Here is a 21,658-nt window from a genome sequence, read left to right on the forward strand (position 1 = left end):
GAAGGAACCTGGCCTATGGGAATTGGCTCCTATGTCCTCCACGCATCCTCTGTGCCAACATCTGTCCTTTGATGCATTTTTGCACGTGGCCCAGTCCTGATCGGAGGGGAGGGCGATTCTTCAAGCAGGTCATGGGAAACTTGGGAAATGGACGCAAAAAGGTGCCGTGCAATCATGTTTGAGAGAGAAATACCCCCCCCCAAAAAAACCACAACTGGTGAACCCCAGTTCCAGATGGTCACTGCTGTGTCCTACGTAAAGGGGAAAAAACAGTTATGATTTAGTTGGAAATGTAGGTGAGCTCAATAGGCTAATAAATGACCTGAGAATTATTGTAAACAGGTCAAAACACCAGCAGGTGTAGAATAAATTCAGCAGCATAAAAAATGTGGAAATAAAATGTGAAAAGAGAAGATATGGATTGATTAGAATATGCAGTGGTAAAAGACAGTAAAGTATCAAGCCAGGGAAAAGCGGAAGGGAATTAAATGTCTCAATTTTTTATTGTAATAATGTATGAAAACTGTAATGATGAAAAAACAAATAAAACTATATTGTAAAAAATAAAATGAAAAATCTTCTGGTCTGAAAATTTAATCAATGAGCATTTCTAGAGCTGAGTGGCAGCTTTGATATGAATTAGCCTTGACAGCCAAGATAGCCTAGACAGCCTTTTAGCATAGAAGTCAAAGAAAGAGGGTGACAAAAGTCCTGAATGGCGTTTTGAGAACTTGCGGAAAGCAGTTTTCTCCTCCCATTCATAGTCCTAGAAGCTCAGGCTATCCCATGAAACTGACTGGTGAGAGATTCAGGGCAGGTTTAAGGAAGTTATATCTTATAGGGCTTTATTCACCTGCTGCACAATCCCATCAATGGATAAAAACTACTCAGGGAAAACAAGAGTGTCCCTGTTGCAATTTGTTAGATAAATAATTACAGTGGTGACCCGCAAGACGAAAGCCTCGCAAGACGGAAAACTCGCTAGACGAAAGAGTTTTCTGTTTTGGAGGTGCTTCGCAAAACGAATTTCCTATAGGCTTGCTTCGCAAGACGACAATGTCTTGCGAGTTCCTGCTGTTTTTCCCCCCCTTCCCCCCTTTTTCTAAGCCGCTAAGCCACTTATCAGCTGATCCGATCAGCAGATAAGCCGCTAATAGCGCTAATCCGCTAATCCGTCAATGGGCTTGCTTCGCAAGACGAAAAAACCACTAGACGAAGAGAATCACAGAACGGATTCTTTTCGTCTTGCGAGGCACCACTGTACATAAAGATATGGACAGTTTCTAATTGCTCACTTCCTGCCTGAAGCATTTCCTTTTCCCATTCATAGCAGTGGGCTTACTCTAATGTTAATCCTGCCCAAAGTACACCCACTGAACTTAATGAACACAACAACTTGGGTCTGTTAATTTCAGGGCGGTCCAACTTTTCAGACCAAGGGGGCTGCAAGAATACTTCATCGCAGAACATATGGGCCACACAATGAATTAAATTTCCATATCGTAAATTGAAGTGTTCACAATATAGTTAATATTATTTAATATACACAATTAATGAAATTAATGAAATATACAGTATATAAATAAATACACATATAGTATATTTAATATATTTAATTATTAAAACAAATTTAATACACAAACAGATGTAGGTGCTTTCGTTAACAACGCATGACACACACAATTTTTTTTTTAAAGGCTTTAAGATCCCCCCCCCCCGAATGTTGTTGGGGGCCACGAAGAAAAGCTGGACCACCTTGGTCTACTCTAAGCAAGATTAACACTGGATATGACCAATTTGCATGATGTCTCTCTATATGAATTCCCTGATGGGAAGAAGGGAAAAATTGGGATGGAAGCATTTTTATGGATTCACCCCATGTGATTTCTCTGATACGTGAGCATCACTCTCCCAAGTGTTAATACAGTTTCCCCCTTTTAAATTCATTGATGGCAATGGATATTTGTGTTTCTTTGAAGCTCTTTCCAAACTCCAAGCACTGTAGACAGCATAAGAGTCTATTGGGGCAATGTCCCACCAAGTGAAATTTCAAGCAAAAGCCCTGTTTAGGGAAGTTTTTAATGTGTGACATTTTAATGTATTTTTAATCTTTGTTGGAAGCCGCTCAGAGTGGCTGGGGAAACCCAACCAGATGGGCAGGGTACAAATAAATTATTATTTTTATCATCATCATCATCATCATTTAACATCCCTTCCCACCCCTTCTCAAAACCTCACAATCGTCTGCCAGAATACATGTGCGAAGTCTTGAAGGTGCTATTATTTTCTTTTTGTTGCCCTATTACAAAAAAAGAGTAGGATGGGGCACCCTCCTGGCACTAATATGGATTCTTCCCGCTGTGAATACCTTGATGAAGATGGAAAATGGTACATTTAATAAAACTCTTTTCACATTTACAAGCATTGATATTGTTTCTCCCCTGTATGGATTCTCTGGTGGGAAGTGAGACTTTCCTTCCAGCTGAAGGTCTTCCCACATTCCAAGCACTGGTAGGGTTTCTCCCCGCTGTGAATTCTTTGATGGCGGCGGAAATGTGTGCTTCTGTGGAAGCTCTTTCCACACTCCAAGCACTGATAGGGTTTTTCCCCTGTATGAATCCTTTGATGGGAAGTGAGACTGTCCTTCCAGCTATAGCTCTTCCCACATTCCAGACACTGATATGGTCTCTCCCCAGTATGAATCCTTTGATGGGAAGTGAGACTTCTCTTGGTGGTGAAGCCAATCCCACATTCCAGACACTGGTAGGGTTTGTTGCCACTGTGAATTCTTTGATGGGCATGGAGGTTGGAGCTCTGACTGAAGCTCTTTCCACATTCTAAGCATTCGTACGGTCTCTCCCCTGTATGAATTCTTTGATGACGACAGAAATCTGTGCTTCTGTTAAAGCTCTTTCCACAATCCAAACACTGATATCGCTTCTCTTCGGTATGAATTCTTTGATGGGAAGTGAGATTTTTCTTCCAGCTGAAGTTCTTCCCACATTCCAAGCACTGATAAAGTTTCTCCTTGTTGTCAGTTCCTTGATGGGAACTCTGATAGGTGATTTCTCCACACTCCAGATATTCATATGGCTTCTCAACTGTGTGGAGTTTGTCATGGTCTCCCTGATTCTTGGTTTCCAACTTGTCACCTTCTGCAATGACAACAAAAACTTATTAGAGATCCTTAGGAGGAAACGGAACCCCAAAATACTGAACAATGCCCAATAATGGTTGTGATGAAGGAAGAAATGAAGGGACTTTGATGAGAGGCAGATCTTACTACAGAATTAACTCCCTTTGCTCGCCAGCATTAACTGAGAGCTGGCTTGCTACAGACTGTTGAATCTGGCCTGTGTAATAATAATAATAATAATAATAATAATAATAATAATAATATAATTTATTATTTATACTCCGCCCATCTGTCTGGGTTTCCCCAGCCACTCTGGGCTGCTTCCAACTGAATATTAAAAACAGTACAGCTTCAAACACTAAAAACTTCCCTAAACAGGGTTGCCTTCAGTTGTCTTTTAAAAGTAAAATAGTTGTTTATTGCTTTGACATCTGCTGGGAGGGCGTTCCACAGGGCAGGCGCCACTACCGAGAAGGCCCTCTGCCTGGTTCTCTGTAACCTGGACACAGAATTAGCCTGTGCCTCCATGGACAGCTGTGAGTCCAAAATGACTCCCAGGCTGCGCACCTGTTCCTTCAGGGGCACAGTTACCCCATTCAGGACACACTGGGTTCAGCTTAGTGTCAAAAATCATTGGGTCATCATTGACCAATCACTCTCCCTTTCAGTCTAGCCTACTTCACAATGTTGATGTGCAGGTAAATGATACAACCATGTCCATTCTCTTCAGAACTGTGAGGAGTAATAGAAAAGATGAAAATATGATAGAATGTAAAGGTTAGGCTTAGAAGTTCCATGGGCAATCCTTGACTTCTCTAGCTAAAGCAATGGTGGTCAACCTCTGGCACATGCGTCTGATGAGGGTCTGTGAGGTTGTTTTCTGCTGGACCTGCAACTTCTGGTATGGGAAGGTAAAACGTTGCTGTAAATGAAGAACGAGGAGCTTAAAATACACTCCTGATTGCTCCTTAGAATCATAGAATAGAATCATAGAATCATAGAGTTGGAAGAGACCCCAAGGGCCATCGAGTCCAACCCCCTGCCAAGCAGGAAACACCATCAGAGCACTCCTGACATATGGTTGTCAAGCCTCTGCTTAAAGACCTCCAAAGAAGAAGACTCCACCACACTCCTTGGCAGCAAATTCCACTGTCGAACAGCTCTTACTGTCAGGAAGTTCTTCCTTGCTGGTGGGGCTCCCTCTCAGTAACCATCAGCTGACCGTCTCTGTCAGGGTGCCCCACTGGGATCAGCAGCATTAGGGAATCCTTCATCAGGAACTGCCTAGGTCACCTGATGAGGCTCCTGGAACTGATCAGCTGATGAGCCTGAGATTTATCACTTTGAAGTTCATCTGCAATTGCCCATGAAAGGCAGTTAAGCCAAATAGCAAATTATACAAATTATACCTATGGGACCTCCTGGTATGCCCCGCGGAGGACCTTAAGGTCCACAAATGACAACATTTTGGAGGTCCCAAGTTACAAAGTGGTTAGACTGGTCTCAGCTAGGGCCAGGGCCTTTTCAGTACTGGCCCCAACTTGGTGGAAAGCTCTGTCACAAGAGACTAGGGCCCTGCAGGACTTGACATCTTTCCGCAGGGCCTGCAAGACAGAGCTGTTCCGCCTGGCCTTTGATTTGGACTCAGTCTGACCCTTATGTTTCCCTCCCCTTTATGGTTTTGACTTTTAAAATGAGGCTGCATTTTAAATTGCATTTTAACCTGTATTTTAAATTGTTCTTTTTCTTTTTCTTTTTCCCTATTACGTTTTTACTGAAATTTTATTGGTGTTAGCCACCCTGAGCCTGGCTCTGGCCAGGGAGGGCGGGGTATAAATAAAAATTATTATTATTATTATTATTATTATTATTATTAGGGGTGGGTAGGACTCTGGGTAGGGAGGACTCTTGAAGAGATATTTCTACGAAGGCAAAAGCGGCATATAGCTATGGGAATCTGAGATGAGTAAAAGCCCACCTCTTTTCTGAGATGGATTGCTGTTTGGGCCAATCATGAAATCCATCTCTGAAGTCAGTGGTTTCCTTTGGCCAACCAGAAAATTAATGAGGGGCTACTTCTACCCTGAACAACCCTGAAACTCACAGTTCAAAGGCCTGGGAAGTTCAGACCAGTCTGATAATTCTTGAGAAGGGCATAACTGGTGTATGAGTCCTGAGACAACACAGTAGATACTTGTCCAAATGCTGTATGTGGTGCCACTGAGCTGCATCAGATCATTCATCATAAAACAGACATACTGAATTTCACAGCAGATATTATCATCCAACGGGAAGCCATACCAAGAGACGCCACGATCACACAGTTCTCCTCCATGACACTGTTATGCAGCGTTCTCTGGTCAGGATTCAGCAGGGCCCACTCCTCATCCGTGAAGTATATAGCCACATCCTCAAAGAACACTGTACCCTAAAATTAAAAGAAATTATATCCTCCTGATAGACAGAATAAAAGCCTTCTACTACTATTTGCTGTCCAATATATTCTATCTATTAAGTGCTGTGCTGTCTTAATTGGGTTCTTTTATTTCCCATTTTAAAAGTGGGCATTTATATTTTAGTATCTGTGTATCTGGTGACAGCAGTCATGAAATCAAAAGACGCCTGCTTCTTGGGAGAAAAGCGATGACAAACCTAGACAGCATCTTAAAAAGCAGAGACATCACCTTGCCATCAAAGGTCCGTATAGTTAAAGCCATGGTTTTCCCAGTAGTGATGTATGGAAGTGAAAGCTGGACCATAAAGAAGGCTGATCGCCGAAGAATTTTATGCTTTTGAGTTATGGTGCTGAAGGAGACTCTTGAGAGTCCCATGGACTGCAAGGAGATCAAACCTCTCCATTCTGAAGGAAATCAGCCCTGAGTGCTCACTGGAAGGACAGATCCTGAAGCTGAGGCTCCAATACTTTGGCCACCTCTTGAGAAGAAAAGACTCCCTGGAAAAGACCCTGATGTTGGGAAAGATGGAGGGCACAAGGAGAAGGGGACGACAGAGGACGAGATGGTTGGATAGTGTTCTCAAAGCTACCAGCATCAGTTTGACCAAACTGCGGGAAGCAGTGGAAGACAGGAGGGCCTGGCGTGCTCTGGTCCAGGGGGTCACGAAGAGTCGGACACGACTAAACGACTAAACAACAAAATCTGTGTAACTGGTTTTTACGCTGCTGATAAGTCTTGCTGGCACCTGTCTGTCTCGAGAGACAATGGAGTGTTCCTCCCGGGGTGAAGTCAAACCGCCACATTAGCAGCACCAAAGTGACCTCCCTGGGGCGCAAGCCTGAGCAGCGTGTCTGGAGGTCCTGGGCTGCCCACATGACAAGACTCCGCTCTCGGCCTCACTGATGTGGTCCAAAGGAAAGCAGAGCAAGACGTTTGGCACCAGCTTGGTTTGCAGCGGTTGCTGAAAGGAGGCATGGAACTGCCGCCCAACCATCTTAGGGACTCCAACCCCCTGTTCTCACAGTGGCCAATGGGAAGTCTGCAAGCACGGCCTAGGATACAGCAGCACTCTGCCCACCTGTGATTTCCTGCAACTGGTTTTGGGAGGCATAATGTCTCTGACAGCGGAGGTAGAACACAGTCATTGTGGCTTGTAGCCACTAATAGCTTTATCCTCCATGACCTTGTCTAATCCTCTTTTAAAGTCATCCAAGGAGTGGAATGTGATTGGACAAAGGGCGGTGGCAATAAATTATCTCTACACTCCAGGTCCGGAAACAGAGTGCTGGAAGGGCTACATGCGTCAAATGGATATTCACTCATTCGGGAAAACAACAAAGGTGCTGATTGCAAGGAAACAACAAAGGCTAGCCATGAAAATGGATTAAAATTAATAGAAGGATGAGAAGGTGATTAAAGAAGAAGAATGAAGTAGCAACATCAGGAAGCAATGGGCATCCGTTTGTTACAGGAGCGGAAAACCTTTAAATTTATTTATTTTTTAAATGTATTAAATTTATTCAGTTTCATTTGATGCCCATCAGTTCTAGTGTAAGGAGAGATGGAGAAACATTTGCCCACACTGTGTAAAATTTTATACACTTCATATTCTGATGAGTCAGTGCTTGACCTGACTTTTATTCTGCTTCACTGTGGAAAATATATATTTAAAAAATTTAAATTGTCCAGTAGCACCTTAGAGACTAAGTTTGTTCTTGGTATAAGCTTTTGTGCATGCACACGAAAGCTTATACAGAGAAGAAACTTAGTTGGCCTCTAAGGTGCTACTGGACAATTTCTTTATTTTTTATATATATTTCGACTGCGTCAGACCAACACGGCTACCTACCTGAATTTTGGAAAATAGTCCCTCTGTAGCCTCTAAATAAGCATGGGACCGTCTAGGGAGCTGAGACCAGGCTTTCTAGCTTCAGAGGATGCAACTGGCAGACATAAGAGAACTGACTCCAGTGCAAAAGAATGCAAAATAAGGAAGAACCTAAAATTGATAGCTAACTGCTAGGCGACGTGGCTCCTTATTCTCAGGATTTAAACATTCATTGAGTACCTTTGAAAGCAAAGTGGAAGAGATAGAGATTGCTAAAGTCTGAAGGAGGGGGCAGGAGCACCCAGACTACCCCCAGTCTCCTGGATGACCCTTCCCTTACCTGATCTTGTTCCACTGAAACTGCTACCCTTCCACTGCAATGAGGAGATGTCTGAGGTGATCTTGCTGAAATCATTCCTTCACCTGCAAGATATAAAGGGGGATAGAAGATAGGAGCACACGCTTGTCTCCAAGATTCAGCAATGCATGCCTAACTACACATGGATCTTAAAGGTAAAGGTACCCCTGACCGTTATGTCCAGTCACAGACGACTCTGGGGTTGCGCGCTCATCTCACTCTATAGGCCGAGGGAGCCGGCGTTTGTCTGTCCGCAGACAGCTTCCAGGTCCTGTGGCCAGCATGACTAAGCTGCTTCTGGTGAACCAGAGCAGCGCACGGAAACGCCATTTACCTTCCCGCCGGAGCGGTACCTATTTATTACTTGCACTTTGACGCGCTTTCGAACTGCTAGGTGGGCAGGAACTAGGACCGAGCAATGGGTCGGCAAGCCCCAGGCTCAGTAGTTTAGACCACAGCGCCACCCGCCACATGGATCTTAGAAGATACCTATTGAGTGTTTCTACTCATTTTATGTTATAGTGTGGAACACATCTCTCCCGCTTTGGATCCTTGGAAAAAAAGGTCAAAATGCTGGTCCCCCTGTATAAATGCTGAAATGTTGTAAATCAACACATTTCTCAGTGGTGGAAAAGGCTGGAAGACAACAATCTACTACTCCAAATGATTAAAGGGACCCATGGATTTATTTCAAAATCAATAGACCAGATTAAGACCAATCCTCACCCAGTGGTCCCTGTCTGGTGTCCGATGGATCCCTCTCCACCTCTAGGAGCTCAGTGCCCTTTTTTGCAAACGGATCCTGTATCTGAAACAGTAATGAGGACGGAAGACATCAAATGGGGAGAAGGATTTGAAAAGCCATGACAGAGGTAGGAACCAAAGAGTTGCTGAAAATTCTTCTATGGATGTTTCCCCCCCCCAAAAAAATTAAGAGAATTTTTGGGACGCCCTCCCTCACATTCTGCGCCCCTTGGGATTATCTAGATGAAACTCTCACCTGCTGCTCCTTCTGCTTCTTGACCTCTGCTTGACTCAGGAGGAAACCTTCGACCAGGGCCACCGCCTGGGAACTGGTCTCCGCCCCACACTCCCTCACCCAGCTCTCCATCTCCAGTGGAAGGACAGTCAAGAATTGCTCCAGGATCACCTGGTCTAGGATCTGAGTCTTGGTGTGCTGCTCCGGCTTCAGCCACTGACGACAAAGACGGTGGAGTTGACTCCAAACCTCTCGGGGCCCCTTGGCCTCCTGGTAGCAGAACGCCCTGAACTGCTGACGCTGAACATCTGAGCTGAGGTTGTCCTCCTCACCCAGGATCTTCTGCACTGTTCTCTCCCAGAATCCCCTACTGCTCCCAATCTTGATGGCATCACGGCCTCTTCCTTTTTCAGGGCCTGCCGAGTTTCCCTCTTCCATCTATGCTCCAAGGAAGCCTCCAAGAGGTCTGAAGGAAGTCCTCGGTCTTCTGCCAATTTCAGTCTGCCCTAGTTAGAAGCGCTACAAAGACCTATAAAGCCAAGACGTTGTTCTGTTATTAGACGCTACACTGTCAGGAGAGGAAAAATTGTTCCCTGAGCCAGCCTGGAGGGTTCTCACTAGCAACCAGGCCAGATTATAGTGATGCAATAACCCTCCTTGACTGAAAGTTATGAAGCAAAATGTGCCGGCCACCTTTTACGCCAGCTTTCTTCAACCTACAGGCCACGGGACACTCCTGGGCCTCAGCACCCTTCCAGGTGGGCCTTGCAGCCTCAACACTCCCCAGCCTCACCCTTAGATATAAGCAAGGCTGGCTGCTTCTCTCTGCTTCTCGATGGTGTTGCAAAGGCAGGGGAGTCAGCCTGGTTCCTCACTACCCTTCCTTTCATTGCATTAAAGCAAAGAGTGAATTCAGAACTGTCATAACAAGTGAGTTGAACATCAGGCAAAAGTTAGGAATCACCCAGGGTCCCGAAGAGAGACTGTCCCCCAACACACCCTGATTTAGTGCATCCTTTTCATCCTAGCAAGCTAAAGGCAGCTTTTTTGTAACATCTGAGATCACGAAAAGGTTGTTTTCTGCAAATCCTTCTACACAGTCATTGTGTGTGACTGAAAGTGCCCTGCGATTCCATCCTGGCAGGTGTGAGCAATGGGGCTCTGCAGTGCCCCACCACCAATTGGCCAGAGAGGGGATTATTAAAGGGCATTATTTCCCTTTCATACAACAGGATGTGGGGCAGTCATGAGAATTTCCTCCAGGAAGGAGCAAAGAATTGCTATGATTATTAAGTATTCAATTTATATCCCACTCTTCCTTCCAAAGGGGTGAAACACTGAAAGGTGGGGGGAGGCTAGTTTGTGCCCCAAAATGTACACACACACACACACACACACACACACACACACACACTGCCTCAGGTTCTACAAGTACTGGAAACTTTGTCTCTCTTTTAAAATGGGAATCTGGATTATGTTTTGTGGAGAGGGGACGAATTTCCCCCTTACACACCCACTAAACAAATCTATTCGACCACGCTGGTTTGCTTTCATTCGATGGTCTCTTCTGCATTGGATTCCTTTGATTAAAAGACCGCTTGTAGTTTTAAGGAATGCTTTCCGTTCAGTCTCATGTTTGGGGGTCTGCATGTCTGAATGGGCACATGCATATCGGTCAGGAGGCTTGATATCTCCACTTGCTTTGGGGGGGGAGGGGTGCATTATTATTCTAATCAAAACTGCAGTCGAATACGCACTTCCATCGAGGTCAGCTCAGCGTTGTACTTTAAACACTTCCCTCCGGTATGATTGACATCCTATGCCCTTTTAAAATGTGGGCTTTTTTGGGAGGGCGGGTTATTGGATTGCTGTTGTTTTTATTTTGATTATGCATTTTGCGGTTTTATATTTTGATTTTATTCTGTGAACCGCCCTGAGACCTATGTAGGGCAGTATCTGAATTCAATATAAATAATAATAATAATAATAATAATAATAATAATAATAATAATAATAATAATTCCAAAGCGGCCACTTGACCCTGCAGAGAGGGAATACACCTGATCCCTGACTTGGGTGCTCTGGCAGGGGGGATCTCGGATGGATCAGCTGAGAGGCACCCTCCCCGCTGCAGCCCTGGGAATCTCTTTTACCCAAATGCATCAAATTGGGGCGTGGGGGGGCGCGGAAATAGAGACTCACCAAACCTCAGAGGTGTCCACCGATGTAGCACTTGCGAGGCACAAAGGCCACTTTCGGACCCCGAAGGTGGGAAGCCAGGAAGGGGCACCGTGGGGAGGAATGTTTGTTCTGGCGTTCCCCCTCCCTCGCCCCCAAATCCCATTTCCCTTCCTCTCTAGGAAACCAGTTCCGGCCCATTTTAACCCTTAGAAAACCAAGCAGCGAGAGGGGCTGCGCTTAGCTCAGTGGTGCAGCTCCTGCAAAAGGAGTGCGGAAGCTCCAAGTTCAATCCGCGGCATTTCCACGTGGCAAGTGATGGGGAAGAGATCCAGGGAGAGAGAGAGAGAGATGGCCAGGCTGCAACGTCAGTTATCTTAATTTGGGTATAACTGTAAACTGATTATTATTATAATTATTGCTGTTATTGTTATTGCTATTGGTTTTATTGATTTATTGGTTTGTTGCTTGTATAGGATATGCTTGGTGTTTTGTTGTGTTTTATATGTTGTAACCCACCCAGAGTGGCTGGGGAAACCCAGTCAGTTGGGCAGGATATAAATTACTGTAAAAGTTGTTGTTGTTGTTGTTGTTGTTGTTGGGCGGGATATAAATTAAAAGTTGTTTTTGTTGTTGTTGTTGTGCGACTCTCAAAGGAGGAATCAGGCCCTGAACTCGAGGGTGTTTCGTTCTGGGGCTGCATACATGTCAAAGACACTGCAAAAGGATCCTGGGGAACTGTGGTTTGTGAAGGGTGCTGGGAACTGTAGCTCCGAGGGGTACACTACAGTTCACAGGATTTGCACACGCGCTTTAAACGTATGGCGTGTGCGTTGCTCCAGAGCTTCTGATTTCTTGATCCAAAGGACTGGGCTGCCTGTAACAGATCAGCTTCAGTGGTGCCCTATGATCGTAGAATTGTGGAGTTGGAGGGGACCCCGGGGGTCATCTAGTCCAACCCCATGCATTGCAGAAATGATCTTTACATTTGGCTGTTTACTTCCAATTTAGGGGCTCCCCATTCCAGCGCAGGAACCCTGGTCTGCCAGTCTCCTCTTTTAGAAGCAGCTAACACCAGTAACACCTCCTGCCAACCTAGCAGTTCGAAAGCACATCAAAGTGCAAGTAGATCAATAGGTACCGCTCTGGCGGGAAGGTAAACAGCGTTTCCGTGCGCTGCTCTGGTTCGCCAGAAGCGGCTTAGTCATGCTGGCCACATGACCCGAAAGCTGTACGCCGGCTCCCTCGGCCAATAAAGAAACATGAGTGCCGCAACCCCCGGGTCGACTGCGACTGGACCTAATGGTCAGGGGTCCTTTTATCTTAACACCAGTAATCACTGCCACTCTCCTGGAAGCGATGCTTCATCACTTCAGGAACGTGTAAAAAAGATATCCATTCCCTCTCGGGCCAGAAGGGGGTGACAGCAGGAAGGTAATAATAATAATAATAATAATAATAATAATAATAATCAGTGGTGTAGCGTGGGGGGTGCGGGGGGGCCGGCCGCACCGGGCGCAACATCTGGGGGTTAGGGGGCGCAAATCCACGGGTTAGGGGGCGCAAATCCACAGGTTAGGGGGCGCAAATTACTTGCCTTGCCCCGGGTGCTGACAACCCACGCTACGCCACTGATAATAATAATAATAATAATAATAATAATAATAATAATAATAATAATAGAAGAAGAAGAAGAAGAAACACACACATGTACAGAGGGCAAACCAAGGTTTAATGTGCTGAGATAAGACAATAGGCACACAAACGCAAACCACAGTTCCTCGTGTTTCCTCTGCAGGGGTTAAATGTGCTTTGGATGTCTTTGGAGTGCACGGAGAGATGCAGAAGGAGCTGATCCTGCTGCCTGGCGATCTCTCTTCCCCTAGAAGTTTTCCCCATAACTTGTCACCTTAAAAAACAACAACAATGTCCAGCATTGAACCCGGGGGGCTTCTGCCTGCAAAGAGCAGCTGCCCTGCCTCTTGAGTTACAGGCAGCCCCTCTCGCCTTTTTGGCTTTGTAAGGGTTAAAGCGAACCGAACTGGATTCCTAGAGAGGAAGGGGACCAGGAGGGAGGAGGGGAGGAGCGCGGAGTCCTCCAGGAGAGAAAGCCCCTCCCTCCCAAGCCCCTTCCTGCTTGGCTTCTCCCTGGGGGGAGCAACGTGGTCTTTGTCTCTCCCAGCGCTGCACTGGGGCGACCCTTCTGGGAGCCGGTGAGTTGTTCCCCCTTTATTTTGTGCATTTGGGCGAAGGAGAGTCCCAGGGCTGCAGGAAGGAGAGGGTGCAAAGGAGACCTGATCCATCCAGGATGCCCCCAACCAAACAGGGAGCGCAGCCTTTTTCTCTCCCTCTGTGCAAAGGCTCAGGAGATGCGATTTGAAATATTGCGGGGAGGAGAGGATTTAAAGTTGATCTCGGTGCAAGTGTATCTCCAATTGAGCTTTGATTAGATTTAGTGCCCCTCCCCCCATTAATCAGGCAGTGGCTTCACCGAGGGTTCTGGAGACACCATTCAGACGTGCAATTCCTGTGAGACAGAGAGGATGATTTGAGACCGAATACAAAGCACTGCTCAGAAGTATTGGAGGGCTAATAATCAGAGGACTCAAATGCAGGAGAGAGTCTGACTGAAAGTAAACATGCCTTTGCAATGTTTATTGGAGACCCAGTCAGATGGGTGGGGTACAAATAATAAAATCATTGTTATTTTTAATGGGAGAGAAGTAATGGATTCCCACAGATTCCCAGCTATATTTTTGTTGTTTTAAGGAGTGCTGTAACAAAAGCCTGGGAAGAAATAATCTCCTCACCCCCTGGGCTTCAATTGCTCCAATCCCACTTTTGCAGCAAAATACACAACACCGACCAATTTGCCAGCCTTGAAAAATAGTAGCAAAACTGCCTTTTTTTCTGTATGTTTGAGAAATGCTGGTTTAGACGGTGGCCTGCGCATTTTGTTTTGTAGCTTTCCTTTTAGGAGAGCTAGAGACTCCTGCTGCACCGCTATAATCTGGCCCTGGGTTCTAGCGAAACTCATCCAGGCTTGCTCAGGGAATATTTTCCCTTTCCTGACAGTGTAGCAATAACACAACAGTGTCTTTGTTTTGTAGGCATCACATCTAATTAGGACAGAATGAAATAGACCTAAGACAAAGGAATTCTTCTGGACCTCTTAGAAGCTACCTTGGAGCAGAGATGGAAGAGCAAAACTCAGCTGGCCCTGAAGCGGGAAGAGGTCACAGTGCCATCAAACCAGGGAACTCTGAAGTATTCTGGAAAACCTCAGTGCAGGAGGACCTAGGTGAGGATACCCTCAGTTCAGATGTGCAGCGGCAGCAGTTCAGACATTTCTGCTACCACGGAGCCAAAGGACCCCGAGAGGTTTGCAACCAACTCCACCATCTTTGCCGCCAGTGGCTGAAGCCAGAGCAACACACAAAGAATCAGATGCTTGACCTGGTCATCCTGGAGCAGTTCCTGGCTGTCCTCCCCCCGGAGATGCAGAGCTGGGTAAGGGAGTGTGGGGCAGAGACCAGCTCCCAGGCGGTGGCCCTGGCTGAAGGTTTTCTGCTGAGCCAGGCAGAGGACAGGAAGCGGGAACAGCAACAGGTGAGAATGTTTCACCGTGATGGTTCCCAAGGCCTTCAGAATGTGAGGGAGGGTATCTCAAAATTCTCTGCTACTATCCCAACATTTTTTTGGGGGGGGGGAGCATCCAATGAAGGTTGTCCAACAACCTCTATCCTTCCTCCTCCTCAATCCCTGTTTCGACGCCTTATTACTGTTTCAGGGTCAGGATCTGCTTGCAAGAATGGACACTGATTTCCCTGAGATGGAGTTGATTCCGTTGGGCAGCAGACAGAGGCCACTAGGTGAGGATGGCTGGGATGCATCTCAGTTTGGTTTCCCTCTGCTGCGTGTGAAATAAATCTCCGGGTTCTTTTAATCTTTGGCGGCAGACAAGACATCCCTGCAGCCTTTTTCACTGCTCCCAATTTCCCTTAGGTGCTTTTACACAACTGATACACAGAATGGGTATAAACACATGTACCGTATTTTTCTCTCTATAACACGCAGATTTTTTCTCCCAAAAAGGAAGGGGAAATGTCTGTGCGTGTTATTGAGCGAATGTGTGGTCCCTGGAGCCGACTAGGGCAAGCGCAGGAACAAAAATCAGTCAAAAATCAAATCGCCTGTCGGAGAAGGGAAACCTGAAAAGAGGAAGTTGCTGCTTTCCTGCATTCTGCCTCAGGGTCTTACTGCCCACCCTCCTCTGTTTCGTTGCTGTGTTTGCTCAAACGGAACAAAGAGCAGGCAAATCCCCTCCCCTCCAGGCAAGCAGAGGGGAAAGCAGAGCGTCCTTCCTTCTAATTCCTCTCCCTGCTCCTCGCAGGCAGCCAGAAAACATGCAGGTGGGAGAGAGGGAGAGAGAGGGCTGGCTTGGGTGGGGTGGGGGGACTTTTGCCTTTCTTTCCTCCCTCCCGTTAAATCCCTCTCCTGCATTCTTATGCTCCTTGTCCCTTCTGTGTTTTTCTTCTCTCCCCACTTAAAATGCAGTTTCAAAGCATGGATCCACATGGATCCTCAGGATCTCTGCATTGGGTCACCCCAAATTCACCATCAGATCACATAGCATGTCCATGGCTATAGCCTGCCCCCCCAAAATCACGCACCCACTGTTGCTTGGTGCTGCAATGGTGCAAAAACATGGTTACAGAGCATGGATCCACATGGATCCTCAGGATCTTTGCATTGGGTCACCCCAAATTCACCATCAGATCACATGTCTGTGGCCACAACATGAAGCACAAAAATGATACATCCACTGTTTCATTCAGAATTCCCCCCCCCCCGTTGTTTTCCTCCTCTAAAAACGATGTGCGTGTTATGGTCAGGTGCGTGTTATAGAGCGAAAAATACGGTATTTATAAAGACTCATTTGTAGATAAATGTTTATCACATAACCTCTGAAACAAGGAAGTGCTCCTGGCTCCCCACCACATTTTTCCCCCTCACAGGTGACTGGATGATGCTGGCAGGACCTCCTCAGCCATCTCCTCTTCACAGTGGAGCGGAAGCAGCTTCTGTGGCACTGGAACAGGTAGGGGTGGCAAGTCAGTGGGGGAAAAGAGGCTGGGGCATCCATCATATCTCTGTCCCCTCCTCACCTCCCTGGGCCTGAATGAATCTCTCTTTCACTTTGCTTCTGGGAAGCCTGTCCTCAATAAAGTCTTTGAAGGCCGCTCAGGGAAGGTTTCAATCCAAAGAAGAATGATCAGCCCCCTCAACTTAACTACGCCTTTGGATGGAGCTAGAACAGTGGTGTCCAAACTTTTTTCAAAGAGGGCCAGATTTGATGAAGTGAAGGGCCATGAGGGCCGACCAAAGTTGTTGACCATACCTTGGTTCCCGAATGGCTTAGTTGGTGAACAAATTGGCTCCTGAATGCCACAAACCCAGAAGTAAGTGTTCTGGTTTGCCAACGTTTTTTGGAAGCCCAGTGTCCGACGTGGCTTCCGCTTGAGTGCAGCCAATCGGAAGCTGCACCTTGGTTTTCGAACGGTTTTGGGAGTCGAACAGACTTCTGGAACGGATTAAGTTCGAGAAGCAAGGTACCACTGTATTTATAAATTCAAAAAATGCTTAATACTAAGGTAGATTTTCAAGAAGCTCGGATTAAGTTCGAGAAGCAAGGTACCACTGTATTTATAAATTCAAAAAATGCTTAATACTAAGGTAGATTTTCAAGAAGCTAACAAAGAAGAAAAGGCAGTTGCACAAAGATAAAACACCCATCACTGAAATACACAATTGCCATTAAAACCTTAAAGTAAACACCCATAATTAAAAAGTGCCAAAAATGGTCCAATCAGGAAAGGCTTCTTTTTTCTTGTAGAGTCCAGCATCCTTTGAAGATGTGGCTGTGCATTTCACAGATGAGGAATGGGCACTTCTGGATCCTGACCAGAGAGCTCTGCATACAGAAGTCATGGAGGAGACCTGTGGGATCTTTGCCTCTCTTGGTAAGGCTCCCAGTGGCTTGATAGTATCTGTTGTGAATTATCAGTTGTTATCCATGATCAATTGCTGATAAAGGTGATGAATCCCTATATTCTGATGTGGTTCAACGGTGTCACCTGCAACATCAGGGATCCTTTTTATATATATAAATAATGTTTATTAGTTTTCAATTACAAAAAAATCCAATATATGCCACATTGTATCAATGCCAAATTACAATTGCAGTTCAAATATAATTAAACAGCCAATTACACATACATATTATTTATGACTTCCCGTGTGTTAGCTTTCAGGGTGCAGTATTTTTGTTTACATTCTGCTTCTGAAGGGTTATTTAATCCAATTCCATTCATTCTTAATCAAAGTCTCTTATCCACAGCTACAGTGTTTCTAACTTCCATTCGTATTGAAACATTAACAATTTATATCTCTGCAAGAAAAGTTCTGTAATCTTTCTATTTCCTGTGCATGAGGTTTGTTTTATATTTATATTAATTTATTTTGTTTTGCCCATATGGTTTCTTCATTCTATTTAGTCTCCGTCCTGCACAGCTCAGCTACTTCCGGTCTTTCTCTCTCCCTTTGTCTCAAAAACATGAGGTTGTAATTGCCATACACCATCTTTATTTCATTCCAGGAACAGAGACAGTCTGGTGCCCTGCCAAAGCACCAGCAAGCCCCCATTTTCTCTCTTTCCTTTAATCATACGCAGTAATGATCTGGTGTTCCGCCAAGCCTTGGCAAGTCTTCAAAGACCCCTTTGAGGTAGCGATGCAATGAGAAATAAATGCTTTCGAATGATTTGAATCCATATCCATTTTCTCACACAGTTCAATTTTGCACTGTCATCCATACATAAACTCCCATTTTCTTTTATCTTTTCCTGCCTTCCGTTATTTTTTTAGTAGTCACGGGGTGGGTTTGCCAAATCATTTATGTATACAGAAGGGGTAAAGCCTCCCCCCCCCCCCCCCGCACATACCGTCTTTTACAACGAAGGATTTTTCTATTTCCAGTTCAAATATTTACGTCTTTGGAGCCATTTCATTTTAGCAGATAGTAATCTTGTCCTATCCATCCAAGCACATGTCTGTAAATTAGTCTGAATTTTACTCTAATAGACAGAAGAGCCTCTGCATCTTGATGGCTGCATCAGAGGATTACTGATAGGCGAAGTGCTTTTTGCACCCAGCATCTCCCTGCTCCCACATTCCATATAGGAGCAAAAGTCAGATATCAAGACGATCTGCAAGTGAAGCTCACTTCCCCTGGGCTCTGGGGGGAGCTTACAAGGACAATTATCCTCAAATCATCCTTGTTTATCTGTCGCAAACAATCTCCACTAATGCGGGAGCAGCAGCCATTAAGGCAAATCAGCACCGGAAGTGAGAACACCAGAGATTCTAACCCTGTTCTAGGACCTTTCCTGTTTGTGATACCATACAGACAAGATTTAGGATTAAGAAGTGTGACACATGTTTTTAAATACATTGCATGTTAATATATCATAAGCATAAATGTCTCCAACAAAGATTAATTAGCTAGGTTGCCATATACTCAAGTTGGTGCTAGTGCTTCCCCTAATTAGATTTGAGAACTTACTAAAACCTTACAAAATGCATATCATTTGGTAGTGTAAGATGTGCCCCCCAATCTAAGTCCCTTCAGTTTTTCCTTAGATATCAAACGTTAATTGCATTTTTTATAATGTGAGGCTCCATTTATTACTAAGGCTCTAATCAGTTTCTGTCTTCATTTCAGACGGTGGAGAATTGGAAAGCAGAAATAAGAGAAACTGCTACGAAATCTATACAGTGGGGGAGCCATATAAATATTGGGAGTGTGGAGAGAGCTTCAGTCAGAGCTCCCTTCAAATAATTCATACAGGGGAGAAACAATTTCCGTGCTTGGAATGTGGAAAGAACTTCATTCGGAGCGATCATCTCACTTCCCATCAAAGAATTCACACAGGTGAGAGACCATATCAATGCTTGGAATGTGGAAAAAGCTTCAGGTTGAAACATAATCTCACTTCCCACCAAAGAATTCATACCGGAAGGAAACCGTATCAGTGCTTAGAATGTGGAGAGAGCTTCCGCTGGAAGAGAAGTCTCACTTCCCATCAAGGAATTCATACAGGTGAGAAACCATTTGAATGTTTAGAATGTGGAAAGAGCTTCAGTCGGAGACACCATCTCACTTCCCACCAAATGATTCACAGTGGGGAGAAGCCCTATCAGTGCTTGGAATGTGGGAAATGCTTCAGCCAGAGTTCACATCTCACGACCCATCAAATCATTCACAGCAAGGAGAAACCATTTCACTGCTTGGAATGTGGAAAGAACTTCAGTCGGAGCAGCCATCTCATCCTCCATCAAATGATTCATACAGGAGAAAAACCATATCAGTGCTTGGAATGTGGAAAGAGCTTCCGATGGAAGGAAAGCCTCACTTCCCATCAAAGAATTCACACCGGGGAGAAGCCATATCAGTGCTTGGAATGCGGAAAGTGCTTCAGTCGGAGCAGCAGTCTCTGTTACCATCAAAGAATTCACACAGGGGAGAAGCCATATCAGTGTTTGGAGTGTGGGAAGAATTTCAGTCAGACCTCCCATCTGTATTCACATCAAAGGATTCACACAGAGGAGAAACAATTTCAGTGCTTGGAATGTGGTAAAACCTTCAACTTTAAGAAAAACCTCACTTCCCATCAAAGAACTCACACAGGGCAGAAACAGTATAAATGCTTGGAATGTGGAAAGTGCTTCAAAGACAGTGAGAGTCTCAGTTCCCATCAAAAAAGTCATACCGGGGAGAAACCATAAAATCAGTGACAACTGAGGGTCACTGGTGTGGCTTGGCTACTTAGAGGTCACAGTGGCGCCGCTAAGCTGTTTCCCCCATTCTTCCTTGCAAAGTTACTTATGCATTGCAGTTGAACAAATACTGTGCATCTAACAAACTGGAAACTGGTTCAGAAAGACTGGTCTCTGCCATCACTGCTGATTCACTGCTAGGACAAAAGTTATGTATTGCCTCCACCTGTACTGTTTCTCTGCCTGTTGCCTTCCTCTGGAAAGAAAGAGTGGACATGTAAAGATTACAGTTGTATAAATGCTCAGCAGCTAACAGTATCTTACCTTGGTTCAGAATCGCTGTCAGAATTCCTGGAGTCGGTTCATGCCACGATAGTATTGATGTATGTACATTGATAGGTAGTCTACATGTGAAGGGGACGCGGGTGGCGCTGTGGGTTAAACCACAGAGCCCAGGACTTGCCGATCAGAAGGTCGGCGATTCGAATCCCCGCGATGGGGTGAGCTCCTGTTGCTCCGTCCCTGCTCCTGCCAACCTAGCAGTTTGAAAACACGTCAAAGTGCAAATAGATAAATAGGGACCGCTCCGGCAGGAAGGTAAACGGCGTTTCCGTGCGCTGCTCTGGTTTGCCAGAAGCGACTTAGTCATGCTGGCCACATGACCCAGAAGCTGTACCCCAGCTCCCTCGGCCAATAAAGCGAGGTGAGCGCCGCAACCCCAGAGTTGGCCACGACTGGACCTGATGGCCAGGGGTTCCTTTACCTTTAATACATGTGAAGAGATTTCAAAACTGTGTGTGAAAGGATGTTGTTAGGAGACCAGTAATATAAAGCAGACATGATGCCTCCAGTTCTGATAACGCAGGCATGCTTTTAGTCCAGTGGACACTGTTGGGGAAGCTGGGCATAGGAAGGGATTCCTCCGCGAATATCAAACACAAGGTGATCACAAGTGCAAGGTCAAATGAACCAGTTACAGTGGTAACAGCTTGGAGGCCTCACTATATCTGTGATTAATCTATGTCAACTCGTTCAGTTGTAGAGTGGTGGTGTGTCTTGGTTAGTTGGTGTTTGTTAGAGCAACAGTGATACCTTGTCTCTGTATATACTTGTATCTGAAAAGCCTACAAAGTGGAACTTACTTTTCCGTGCTTAAATTGGCCCAGAGCTGTTTGCTGGACCTATTAATTTTACAACATTAAAAGATTTGGACCTTACTCTGCTTCTGTGTGGTGAGTGGTGCCTCAAGTAAGATCCACACTTCCACATCAGATTCCCAACAGCCTCCTCTCTGTGGGTTCCCCAGCTGCTACTGTTCTTCTGACCGAATAAAAGCTGTCTTAAAACATTGGAGTGGTTAATTGGAGTAAAATCCACTTCAGATTAGCATGTCTCTGCACATTGGCAGCCATCCCATTACTTGAACTATTGTTTAAAGGGACATACTAGACTACTGTACTTGGAAACTTGGGGGCTGCTGTTCCTCTTAAGTAGGCACTAGAGAAGGAAGCATCTTATTGATTCTATTAAAAACATCAGAAGCCCTTCTTCTTGCGCCTACTCCATGAGCGGTCCAGATGGTGACAACATAAGAATGGGCATTTTATGTGGTGCTTCCCTGTTTGTGGAATGCTCTTCCCAAGGAAGAGGCTTGCCATATGTCCTCTTTTTCCAAGATACGTCCTCTTTTTCATGGGTATGTAAAATGAGAGTCGTCATAGGGATCTACAGTTAAAAGCAGAAGTCGGCAAATGTGTCCTCTTTCTTGCTCTTCAAAATACAGTGGTGCCTCGCAAGACGAAAATAATCCGTTCTGTGATTCTCTTCGTCTTGCGGTTTTTTCGTCTTGCAAAGCAAGCCCATTGACGGATTAGCGCTTTTAGCGG

General features: G+C 45.3%; 2 protein-coding genes across 2 annotated transcripts; one reads left to right on the top strand and one right to left on the bottom strand.

Moving 5' to 3' along the window:
* Positions 1–1,507: 1,507 nt before the first annotated feature.
* Positions 1,508–11,135, bottom strand: LOC310701620 (uncharacterized protein). The gene is made up of 6 exons (XM_083492796.1): positions 10,960–11,135; positions 8,779–9,286; positions 8,505–8,586; positions 7,761–7,843; positions 5,438–5,564; positions 1,508–3,155 (listed from the first exon to the last, which is right to left on the bottom strand). Exons 2-6 carry the CDS (start codon positions 9,193–9,195, stop codon positions 2,416–2,418), a joined length of 1,449 nt encoding a protein of 482 aa, XP_083348922.1. The 5' UTR covers positions 9,196–9,286; positions 10,960–11,135; the 3' UTR covers positions 1,508–2,415.
* A 1,800-nt stretch (positions 11,136–12,935) lies between these two features.
* Positions 12,936–20,989, top strand: LOC310701455 (uncharacterized protein). The gene is made up of 6 exons (XM_083492351.1): positions 12,936–13,148; positions 14,112–14,544; positions 14,726–14,807; positions 15,954–16,036; positions 16,832–16,958; positions 18,718–20,989. Exons 2-6 carry the CDS (start codon positions 14,131–14,133, stop codon positions 19,779–19,781), a joined length of 1,770 nt encoding a protein of 589 aa, XP_083348477.1. The 5' UTR covers positions 12,936–13,148; positions 14,112–14,130; the 3' UTR covers positions 19,782–20,989.
* The last annotated feature ends 669 nt before the right edge of the window (positions 20,990–21,658 follow it).

The sequence above is a fragment of the Podarcis liolepis genome (assembly GCF_965112155.1).
Source record: "Podarcis liolepis genome assembly, chromosome: 2".
NCBI lineage: Eukaryota > Metazoa > Chordata > Lepidosauria > Squamata > Lacertidae > Podarcis > Podarcis liolepis.